The sequence below is a fragment of the Macaca mulatta genome, chromosome 20 (assembly GCF_049350105.2).
Source record: "Macaca mulatta isolate MMU2019108-1 chromosome 20, T2T-MMU8v2.0, whole genome shotgun sequence".
Lineage (NCBI taxonomy): Eukaryota > Metazoa > Chordata > Mammalia > Primates > Cercopithecidae > Macaca > Macaca mulatta.
The window spans coordinates 12,661,549-12,673,871 of NC_133425.1; the positions used below are offsets into that span (position 1 = coordinate 12,661,549).

General features: G+C 49.9%; 1 protein-coding gene across 1 annotated transcript in view; it reads right to left on the bottom strand.

The window, feature by feature from the left end:
- Positions 1-11,962, bottom strand: part of LOC711656 (uncharacterized) — a 153,994-nt gene extending 142,032 nt beyond the window's left edge. The window contains exons 1-6 of the mRNA XM_077987269.1: positions 11,766-11,962; positions 7,942-7,995; positions 6,449-6,609; positions 3,076-3,146; positions 285-450; positions 73-207 (exon numbers count right to left, since the gene is read on the bottom strand). Of these exons, the coding sequence (XP_077843395.1) occupies positions 73-207; positions 285-450; positions 3,076-3,146; positions 6,449-6,609; positions 7,942-7,995; positions 11,766-11,832 (654 nt within the window). The 5' untranslated portion in view covers positions 11,833-11,962. The remainder of the gene's footprint in view (positions 1-72; positions 208-284; positions 451-3,075; positions 3,147-6,448; positions 6,610-7,941; positions 7,996-11,765) is intronic.
- Between the last annotated feature and the right edge of the window lie 361 nt (positions 11,963-12,323).

The following is a 12,323-nucleotide window of genomic DNA, read 5'->3' on the forward strand; positions in this document are numbered from 1 at the left end:
GAGGGAGGAGGAAGAAGAAAAGGAGGGTCTAGGAGAGTAGCAGTCAGGGGCCCAGCCCAGCCCAGCACTCACGGCCACTCCAGGCAGGGCCTGAGAATGCAGCGAGGAGTGTCCCCTGCGCAGGGAGCACTGTGCCAGGTCCTTGGTCTTGTGTAGCCAGTCCCCATGGCGCTGGTATGTGGTGGGACATTGGCCCAGGATGTCCACCTGGGTGGACAGGGTGGGAGACAGGTCAGCCTTCCGGCCACCCCCACCCCCACTCCTTTCCCATCTCCTGGCCTCACCTCATCGAGGGTGTTGGGGCTGTGGGCCCCCGGGTGGCCCTGCAGGAGGCTCAGCACAGCACGCTTCACGTTCAGCACCCAGCGTGGCTCAGCAGGGTGGGGACACAGGTGGGCCACACGCCCAGAGTGCAGGATGAAGCGGAGTGGGTTGCGGCCCAGGGCGGCACTGCAGGAGGGCAGACGGGTCAAGAGGCACCCTCCAGTGCCCCAGGCCACCTGCTGACTGCCAGAGGCCACAGCATTCCTGCCCTCCTACAGGTCAACCCCCATGGGAAGCTCCCAGGAAACCCCACATCCCCCTACCAGATAGCCTTTCTTCCTTCTGCAGCTGGGCTCTGGGGCAGCCAACTGTGCTCTGAGCCACCCCAGCCTTTTCACCCCTGGGACAAATGGACAGGTGTGGGAGACAAGCGTCAAAGAGTAAAAGGCTGAGACCCCAAGCTTTGGAAAGCTGCCTGCTTTCCAAAACACCTCACTTAATCCCAAGAAGGAGCTGAAGGCGTTCTGGATGTGCCACCCCAAAATATGCCACTTGGGTATGTTGAGTTTTTTGTGGACCAGTCTCACTCTGTTGCTCAGGCTGGAGTACAGTGGCACGATCATAACTCACTGCAGCCTCAACCTTGTAGGCTTAAACAATCCTTCCGAGTCAGCCACCCGAGTGGCTGGGATTACAGGGCTGGGACCACAGACATGCAGCCAGCATGCCCAGCTAATTTTTAAACTTTTTGTAGAGATAGGTTCCTGCTATGTTGCCCAGGCTGATCTCAAACTCCTGGGCTCAAGCAATCCTCCAGTCTCAGCCTCCCAAAGCGCTGGGAATACAGGCATAAACCACTGCACCCTAGCCTCTTGTCTATTTTGAACCAAAGACTGTATTTGTTGAGAAACAGCAAACGTGGGGAGAGGCTTTCTCTAAACTCCCCACTTCTGCCTAAAGACAGATCCCCCAAAAAGAACCTAATTGTCATCAATCCCCTCCAGGGAGCTGCATCCACCTGGGGAGAGCAGCTCTCATCCTGAGAGAGGATGGTGCAAGTCAACACCACACCCAGACAAACTTCATCCTACACTAGCACATCTCCTGTCTCTTCTTCCTCTTTCCTGGAAACCATCTACTCCCCTCTAACTTGCCTTCCTCCCTCCTCCCCTTCCCCCATGAAAATGGTGTATAAGCTCCCAAGTCTCACTACTACTCTGGGGGGCCGTCACTCTTTCATTCCACAATGTCCCTGAGTGTATAAAAAAATCTACCTACCTCTTCTCCTGATGTCAGTTCATTTCTAGACAGAGCTATTGAATCCAGGAAGGTAAAGGGAGTCTTTCCCTCCCCTACAGATCCCACCAGGGAGGTAATTACCCTCCCTCTACCCACATTCCAGATAAGGTAACAGGTTCAGAGCAATGCAGTCTCTTGCTCAGGGCTCCAGCTGGGATTCGAACCCAGGCAGGCTGGCTCTGCAGTCACAGGCTGCAGAAACCCTGAACTGGAAGTGACTTGAGACTCTGTCATTGTTGAGACAAAGAAATGAGGTCCCGAGACGGGGGCCTTCTTGGGGGATATCACACAGCGAATCAGGGGAGGAGCTGGCACCAGAATTCAGCCCAGTGCTCCTCCTGCCTGCCCTACCCCTGGCAGACAGGTGCCTGGGTCTGGTATCTGCAGAGTGAAGGGATGGGGAAGGCGGGAGGTGAGGGGTGGTGAAGTCCCCCTTCCGTGCGTGGAGGTGGAACACAGAGATGCTCCAAGATGAAGGGGAAACTGCCAAGTCCCCAGACCCTACAGGCTAGCAAGACAAAACCCTGTGGAACAGATGTGCCCCCACTTCTACTTTCCAGGGGGGCAGCGGTCACTCTCCAGCTCCAATTAAAGCCTGGGGGTCTTCCTAAGGCAGTCCCCCTGGGTCCCAGGCCCTGATGGAGAGAAATGCTAATGGCGCCCACCACTCCCAGAATAGCAAGTGTCAGTCTGGCCTCCAGGAAGTGACAACCCCTGGCCCCGCTGACTTAGCATTTCTGATGAGGAGCTGGGGGACAATAGTCCCCTTGGAGGAGACCCTCCCCTTGCCTTTCAGTGAGGATCTGTCTGTCCCTCAGCAGCATCCCCCATCCTGGTATCCCTAGACAAAGGCTTTATTTCTTAACAAATGAATTTGCAATAAAAACGGAAGAGGAATCTGCAGAGAAGGAGATGCCTTCAGCCTGGCGGCCTGTCTGAGCTCTGAGGCCACCGAGGCCACTGTCAGGGAGGCCTGGGAAACGAGCCACAGACAGAATCCCAGGCTTGGCTGGGTCACAAAAGAGGGGCTTGGCTTGGGGTGGGAGACGATGGGGTCTTGGCAGAGTGGGGGAGGGGAAAAGGCAGACCTCCGTGGGCCCAGCAGTCCCATTAGCTGGAGTCTTCCAGAACACACTCAACAACGATGCCCAAGGGGTAATCGGCAGGCGTGAAATCTGGACATGCTGGCAGTGACAGGCAGAACTATGGGATGAGTTCCTCCCACCAGGTAAGAGAAGAGCACCTACGGCTCTCTGGAGTCACCCAAGGCTTCTACATGAAGGCAACCCCCCAGCGGTCTTCATTGGTGCTTGACAAGGTCAACATAAATACAGAAATTTGTTTGAACTTCAGTCCAAGATGGCATCTCTTTGCTGCAGAGGGGTCACCCTAACCGGTTGTCCTAATCTAATTCAGTGCACCCAGAGCCCGACAGTGGTTGGAAGATGGTAGAGGGCTCACATCTCCAGCCCCATCGTGGGCAGGTCCCAGCCCCATGGCCAAGTGTCTTACCTCAGGCTCTCCGACTCCTTCAGAAGCTCCACCTTGGCCCCCAGGATAGATGTCACCTGGAAGTCTTGGAGCTGAAACGGAAAGCACCATGAGTGAGTGACCTCTCCTGGGATACCGCAGGACCTCACCAGCACCCCACCCACAAAGCAGTTCTAGGGCCCAGGAGGATACATGAACCCATGTTGGGGGCAAGGCAGAGAGACCCCTCCCTTGACCAGGTAACAAAGCCTGGGTGGTGAAGGCTGAATGTCTCACTGAAATAGTCAAGTACCTACAGCTCCCTGCTAAAGGTATGGAAACTTCTCATTTTGCCCAAAAAGACACTGGAAGTGTGGTTGAGGGATTCATGGGACTATACAGTACCAACAAGAATGTGTTACATCATAGAGCAGACAAAGGTTTTGCCCACGACGAAGACTTGGATATCCCAGTGTCACCATGGGGCGTGTGTGTGCGTGATGGTGATGGCGGGGGGAGGGGGTTGCAAAACAAGGTACACTTTCTAAAAATGGAAAATATCCTCCCTAAAATAATTGATTTCACTGTTTAAATTTCAGACAGCCAGTCATGATGGCTCACACCTGTAATCCCAGCACTTTGGGAAGCTGAGTTCGATGGATCCCTTGAGGTCAGGAGTTCGAGACCAGCCTGGCCAACATGGTGAAATCCCATCTCTACTAAAAATACAAAAATTAACTGTGTGTGCTGGCAGGCACCTATAATCCCAACAACTCAGGAGGCTGAGGCAGGAGAATCGCTTGAGCTGGGGAGGTGGTGGGTGCAGTGAGCCAAGATCATGCCACTGCACTTCAGAAAACAAAGAAAACGAAAAAAAGATGTAATAGATTTTGGCCGGGTGCAGTGGCTCACACCTATAATCCCAACACTTTGGGAGGGCAAGACAGGCAGATCACTTGAGTTCAGGACTTCGAGACCAGCCTGGCCAACATGGTGGAACCCCATCTCTATTTTTTAAAATAAATGAAAAATAATTTTTTAAAGGATGAAGTTCTGCTACATCCTACAATGGAGAGGAATCTTGAAAATGTTATGTTAAAGTGAAAGAAGCCAGACACAAACGGTCACGTATTATGTGATTCCACTTATATGAGGTACCTAAAAACAGGCAAGTTCATACAGAGAGCAGAATAGAGGTGACCAGAGTCTGCAGGGCAGGAATTGGAAGTTGCTGTTCAATCTGTACAGAGCTTCTGTTTAGGATGATGAAGAAGTTCCAGAGATGGAGGGTGGTGATAGTTGTACAATGATATGACAGTACTTAATGCCACTGAATTACAGACTTAAGATGGTTGAAATGGTGTATCCCATATTATATTTTAATCACAGTTAAAAAAATAAAAATAAGCCACACACAAAGGAAAACATCCTGTACAATTCCATTAGAGAAAAGTTCAAAGACAGGCAAAACTCATCTACGGTGATAGAAATAAAAAAGGCAGGCTGGACACAGTGGCTCATGCCTCTAATCCCAGCACTTTGGGAGGCTGAGGCGGGCAGATCACTTAAGGTCAGGAGTTTAAGACCAGCCTGGCCAATGTGGTAAAATCCTGTCTCTACTAAAAGTACAAAAATTAGCCAGGCGTGGTGGTGCACACCACACACCACCAGTAATCTCAGCTACTCAGGAGGCTGATGCAGGAGAATCGCTTGAGCTGCGGAGGTGGACGTTGTAGTGAGATGAGATTGTGCTTCTGCACTCCAGCCTGGGCGACAGAGCAAGACTTCATCTCAAAAAAAAATAATAATAATAAAATAAAAAATAAAAAATAAAAAAGCTGTACCCTTGGGAGAAGTGACCAAGAGGAAGGATGAAGGAGGCTCTGGGGGTTATATTTTGTTTCTTGCTCTGGCGATCGCGCCATAGGTGTTTAGTTTATGAAAATTTCTTCTTTGGAAGATTTGTGATTTTTACACTTTTTTCTCTAAAAATAAATTAATTAACCTCCCAAGGGGCCAGAAAATTTCCATTTTCCCCTAGAATCTTTGAAATACACCAGTTCTTTATACCCTTGCCAACATTTGACATTGGCAGCTTTTCTTTTGAGATGGAGTTTTGCTCTTGTTGCCCAGGCTGGAGTACAATGGTGCAATCTCGGCTCACCACAACCTTCGCCTCCCAGGTTCAAAGCCATTCTCCTGCCTCAGCCTCCCTAGTAGCTGGGATTACAGGCATGTGCCACCACGCCCAGCTAATTTTGTATTTTTAGTAGAGATGGAGTTTCTCCATGCTGCTCAGGCTGGTCTCGAACTCCCGACCTTAGGTGATCCACCCACCTCAGCCTCCCAAAGTGCTGGGATTATAGGCATGAGCCACCGCACCAGTCAGCAGCTTTTCTTAAATGCTTAAAGCAAACAAATGAATAAAACCACAACAGAACACAATTTGCTTTGTGAAAACCGGCCCTGCAGATAAAAACAACCGCAAGTGTTTTGAAGGGTGTCAAAGGATAGCAAAGACTAATAAAGCAGCAGCTCTGACATACTGGACACCCTAAGAATTCAGAGGCACCTCAGGGCCACTCCATCAAAGATCTCATCCTGTGGTCTACATGAAAATACAACAAAACCGTTTTGAGAAACTCTTGTTAGCAAGCGCTCCAGTCAGTACAGATATGCATCACAATACGAGATGAGACTCCAACAGAAACGAAAAGGCCTTTTATGTGGGTTAAGAGGGTTTATCCAGGAAAAATATGAGGGTTATCAGAAATGGGACAGAGGCAAATGAGCAAGCACTTCTGCTTGCAAGAACATTGAGGAGCTTCCAGAAAATCTTAATGAAAAGAAATCTGCAACGACCAAGTGGGCCTAGCACATAATTCTGCCTTAACTGAGGACTAACACCACTGGACCTTAGTGTTTGCCTATAACCTGAGCCTGTGGACCCAGGTACTGCAAGGCTACTGTCCAGTAGAAAACAGGCCAGGGCAGGCTTTCCTGTGAGTAGACTTCTACACCCAGTCTCTTCCTTTGTCCAAAGGCCTTTACTTGGTTTGACTTTGCACACCCTTGGACTTGCAGACATGGTTCTCAGTCCACCCCTAGGGCACAGTGTATCCCCCCCCTTCTATGGCTCTTCTCACTCCAAGGAACTCCCCCAACCTGCCCTAAAAATATTCCTTCCTTCACCTCTGCTATTCCCCCATTGGGCCCTCTGTGGCACCTCTTACAACCAAAATTGCACCATTTTCCCACATTCCTCTCAAGGGTCCTCACTTGCCAAATATAAGATTCCTCAGAAAGCTCTTCTGTTGATTAAGCAAATTGGAAATTGGAAGTGAGGTGCTGTGGCTTCCTCTTAGTCCTCCCCAGTGTCAACATAATAATCTCCCGGTTGCCCAAAGACACTCACCCATAAAGCCATCTGACACGGGCCAAGCACATCAAGGACAGCCAAGCCTTGGAGGCCAAGACCACTCTCCTCCACCGGGACCTCCTGCAGGCTGGTGCTGGTGTTGGTGGAAAAGTGATAGGTGTATCTGGTACCCACAGGGAGGTGGGGCCTAGCTGACCCTGGAGGGCAGAGAGAGAGCAATGTCACCTTGACAATCTGCAGCCCTCTGGGATCACCACACCACCTACGGGCATCCTTGCTCACACCTCTCTCTCTCCATCTGGGCTCCGAGCTGCCTGTCCCCAGCTTGGGGAAAGGTTGGATAGCTGCATATGCTCATAAGGGTGAAAAAGAGAATAAAGATAGTAACAGTAAGTGCTCAATAAGTGCTAGCCAGTGTCATCATGGGCTAGGCCTTCTTCTAATATCAAGGTTTCTCTGCCTGGGTGCTATTAATAGTTGGGGCCAGAGAATTCTATTTGTGAGGGCTGTCCTGTGCGTTGTCAGGAAATTTAGCAGCATCCCTGACCTTTACCCACGAGATGCCAGTAACACAGGCCAGTTGTGACAATGAAAAATGTCCCCAGACTTTGCAAAATGTCCCCAGGGAGGGAGGACGACAATCACCCCAGTTGAGAAGCATCCATCTACAGTAATTCATTTAAGCCTCATAACCAACTCTGAGGTGAATACTCTATTTTCTCCATTTTACAGAGGAAGAAACCGAGGCTCAGACAGGTTAACTAACTTACACAAGGTCACACAGCTGGAATTCCACCCTTGGGAGTCTGACTACTCACCTATCACCTTGATAGATATCAAGTAGTGCCGGGGGTGGTGGGGGTACGGGGTGGGGAAGAAGGTGGCGGCGGTTGTTATCCTGGTCTTCATAGAAGACAAAGGTGTAAAGCTAGCCAGCCTTGGGGGAATCTGGGGGTGAGGAGAGTAACTGCTCTGGGGAAGAGCTGATTTAGGGAACAGAGAGGTCTGTAATTCTCAAGCCAAATCTCTAACTTTCTATTGAGGCCAGGGGATCAAGTGTGACATCTAATTATAACATCTCACCCCTCCCCATGGCTTGTGATTGAACTGACATTTTCATGTCAATTTCCTTGAGACAGAACCACACCTCATATTCCTAAGGTGCTTCTCTCTTTCCAAAGAATTTGTTCCCAAGGCTTTTTCATCTGCTCCACTCCAAAATGCAAATAGCATCACCTGACCAAAGACATTTATTCCACCTGGGGCCCACGGGTATGAGGAAAAAGCCTTGGGGGCTGGGATGGCTTAAGGCATTTTACTCTCAGCTTGCTATTCATTTCTCTAACTCTGTGGGTGGCCTTTGCAGAACTGGCCTTGGTCCTCCCAACTGGTATCTTTGGGAACATAGCCAGGGCCCTCTGGGGCTGTCTCTAATCCCATCTTACAGCTTCACCTCCATCAGGCCCCATGCTGGGCTCAGGCTCCTGGTCATGAGAGGTGGGATCAGGCGTCCTGAGAGAATCGCTCACCTGTGCACGCAGTCATGCAGGAGGCCGCCTGCCCCACCTGCGAATCTGGAATTTCTGAAATCACAAATCAGATGGAACCAGAGTGAGGCCAGAAAGAGGCACAGGATAGCCCCACGCTGTGGGTCACTGACCTTACTCCAGGAAGATGAGGAGTGATAATGCCAGCTCTCCCCAGACTTTGTGAAATGTCCTCAGGGGAGGGAGGGCCACGAAGACTGGAAGCCATTTCCCTACCCTTTGTCCAATTTGCTCTTGCCCATCTTGGGTACTGGCACCATTATTCCTGATAGCTCAAGCTGGCAATCATTCGTGTGGAAGCACCCCTCATCACCCACCACCTGATTCCAATATGTCAGCAGGCTCTGCCAATTCCATCAACAAATGCAGGTCTCCATTCCTCCCATCCATCAGTCCATCTACCCATCCCCACTCCCATCCACCCACCCACCAGCTCCCTGCTCCTATACATCCATCCAGCCAGCCACCCCCACCCCCCCTCCCATTCACCTACCTCCAACACCCCTCCTATCCATCCACCCACCCACTCCCCTCTATCCATCCATCTACCCACTCCCCATACCCCTCCTATACACCCACCCCCCAACCCCCCTTCCTATCCATCCATTCACCCACTCACCCATCCATCCTCCCGCCCACCACCCCTTCCTATCCATCCATCCACCCACTGACCCACTCCCCCTCCTATCCATCTATCTACCTACCCCCAACCCCCCTCCTATCCATCCATTCACCCACTCCCCATCGTATCCATCCACCTGCCGACTACCCCCTCCTATCCATCCATCCACCCACTCACCCACCCCCAGACCCCTCCTATGCACCCACCCACCCACCATTCTAAACTCCTATCCACCCATCCACTCACGACTCCCACCTCCTATCCACCCATCCACCCATCACTCCCACATCTCCTATCCATCCATCCACCCCCCAAACCCCATCCATCCATCCACCTACCCACTACCCTCTCCTATCCATCCATCCACCCACCCACTCCCCCCTGCTATCCATCCATCCACCCACTCATCCACTCTCCCTATCTATCCATCCACTCACCCACCCTCTCTTCTCTCCTATTCATCCAAGTGACTTGCCCAGGTGCACACAGCTGGTTAACAGTGGAGCCTTGGGATTTGAACCCAGGCACTCTGGCTCCAGAATCCCCAGCCATACCCTCATCCTGAATGAATCAGAGAGTAAGTGAGCGAATGAGTAATGAGTGGAACACCAGCAAGACCAAGAGGCTGCTGCAGGAAATAGCAGGAGCTGGTGTTCCTTCCTGTTGAGTGTCTCCCTTCTCCCACCATGGAAGGGGCAAAGAACAACCAGGGCATGAGCAGACGTGGTGAGGTGGCCCCTCGGCCCCCAGCTCAGGCTGCTGAGGAAACTGCCAGGGATTCCCAGAGCTCCCTCCCTGGGAAGGCCAGCACCCCTCCCTCCCTCCCTCCCGCCATCCAGCCATTCCATTTCCACCTACTTTCAAGCCTTGTTTCCCCTTCCTGCCAGCGGCTTGCGGGATCTTTCCCAGGCACCACCCGTGCCCTCCTGTGCCTTAATCAGGCGTTTATCTGCAGCTGTGTCCATAGGATAGCGTTTCAATAATACCACTTCCATCCTCAAAACCACTCCGCTGCACCTCGACTGGTCATTGCTACACATGCTGACCCGTTTAATCCCTCAAAAAACAAATTGTGACTGGGGGCAGCAGCTCATGTCTGTAATCCCAGTACGTTGGGAAGCCGAGGTGGGTAGAGGGCTTGACCTCAGGAGTACGAGACCAGCCTGGCCAGCATAGCGAAATCCCCTCTCTACAAAAAAATACAAAAATTAGCCGGGTGTGGTGGCGCATACCTGTGGTCCCATCTACTCAAGAGGCTGAGGTGGGAGACTGGCTTGAGCCGACAGGTGGAGGCTGCAGTGAACCAAGATTGCACCACTGCACTCCAGCCTGGGTAGCAGAGTAAGACCTTGTCTCAAAAAAAAAAAAAAAAAAAAACGGAAAAACAAATTGTTTCTCCAAAATGGGGAGGGGTGGGGGGCGGGGGTGCGTTATATACTATTTTATTTTGACTCTTTGAAACAGTAGAACATGGTAGGCTTTCTGGCAGGGCTTTTTTTCCCCCTAAATATTTTGGCACGTCTAACAAAATATTCTTTGCATTCAAGTAGAGTATCAACAGATAAAACCACATTTGAAAGACATTCAACCCAATCAATTTCCATTCCAACTTTCCTTCAACTCTTTGATCACTTGGACACTGGGCACCCAATTAAACATATGTGTGCATAATCATTACGTTCTCCATTGTGCACAAGCCCAGCATTCTGCTTGTTTGCTCTACAGACAATCCCTACATCTGCTTTACTGCTCGATTAGGCTACAAAGCAGCCTGGCCCACCAGCCTCCATCCACCATGACCTGCAGAAGTGAGCGGAGCTCTGAGGGCACTGTGCCTGTATTAAGCCTGTACCCCTTCCATTTCCTGAGCACTTAAACACATTTAAAATATTTTTTAAATTTCAGAAAAATGAAGTTCATGCCATGATAAATTCATAACAGATTAACCAAGGATGGGAAAACGCTGCACACTGGAGGTAATAAATTCTTCAATCAGATCCTATGTACTTCTAGGAAGAGATCTGAAATGGACCGAAATCAATGTCATCTCTAGCCAGCAAATGAAATGGAGTCCCATTTCAGCTTTCTCAGCTGTCAATTCTGATCAGTGTGCATTCTTTTATGAAACCAACACAATATACCGAGCACCTATGGCACGCCAGGCAGTGTTATATGCTGAAATAAAAGCCTAAATATCAAAACAATTACATCATTTACAACAACTAAAAGACCCCACAATCTGGCCTGCGCTGTCCAGTATGTGGCTATAAAGAATCCAAAATGTTACTAGTTACAGAGAAACTTTTCATTTAATTTTACTTAAACAAAAAACCAATACTCCATTCACTTATTAGAAGACTTTCAGCCGGGTACAGTGGCTCATGCCTGTAATCCCAGTACTTTGGGAGGATTGCTTGAGTTTGAGACTAGCCTGGGCAACATGGTGAAACCCCGTGTCTACAAAAACTATTTTTTTAAAAAAGAAAACTTTCAAATATGTTTCAAACAACTTAGCACAGTAGCTAAACCTACTTTCTCAACGCTATGTTTTAAGAAATCTAAAGACAGATCAAGTATTTGCTATGAAAATGTAGCATCCAAACTGAAATATGTCATAAGTATAAAATATATATTGAATGTGAATGGGAAATGTATCTCATTAATACTTTCTATTCATGACGTTTTCTAATTATATATTGGATATATTGGGTTAAGCAAAATATGTTATTAATTTCACCTGCCTTTTTAAAAATTTGTATGTGTGGGTTCTACGAAAATTAAGATTACTTGCTTTTTGTTGTTGTCGAGACAAGGTCTCACTCTGTCGCCCAGGCTGGAGTGCCGTGGTGTGATCTCGGCTCACTGCAGCCTCGACCTCCTGGGCTCAAGCTCAGTAGGCCCAGAAGGCAGCATTTTCTCACTCAGGGCTTCATATGTGGTCTCTGAAGCTCCCCAACCCCTGCCCTGTCTGAGTTTCCAGAGGATGCTGGTGGAGCATGTGAGTGAGAGCTGAGGATTCACCTGTCATCTCTCGCTCCTCTTCCCCATGAAAAGCTAAACAGGAGGTGACAGTGGAAAGGCAGGTCAACAGGCATCTGGCTACAAAAGCACAGTCCCAGGCGCGTTTGGGCTGCCCCTCGCTTCACTCCAGACAGGACCAGGAACACGCAGCAGTTTTACTTACCCTCCGCAGTCACTGCCATCAGCAGCCAGAGCAGGACCAGACTGAGGAGCCCCATGGGGTCCGGCATCACTCTCTGGGTCAGCCCCGTGCCACCAGCCTCAGGCTCCAGAGCAGCTCGGCGTGGTCCTGAAAGGAATCTTTTTCCCCAAAGAGGAGGGCTCAGCTTTAACCCACTCTCTCAGCCCAGGAGAGTAGAAGGGGAGGTGGGGGGGGGGCAGTCAGAACAGAGATCCAGCCAATCAGAAGCCTCCAATAGATATTAGCACCCCACCCGACAGAGAGGAGGGGAGGGGGCTCCTGACCAATGAGGAGAAAAAAAGCCTAGAGGGGAAAAAAAAAAGGAGCTTGCCTACTCTTCTAGCCTTGTAAACAGAGATCTGGGGGCAGAAGGCAACATGGTGTAGTGGTTGTTTCTTTTTAATTGCGGTATGATTACATTTTAAAAACATAAAATTGACCATTTTAAGCATTTCATTGATTTTAAAAGACAGGGCCTCAGCTGGGCATGGTGGCTCATGCTTGTAATCCCAGCACTTTGGGAGGTCAAGGCAGGCAGAT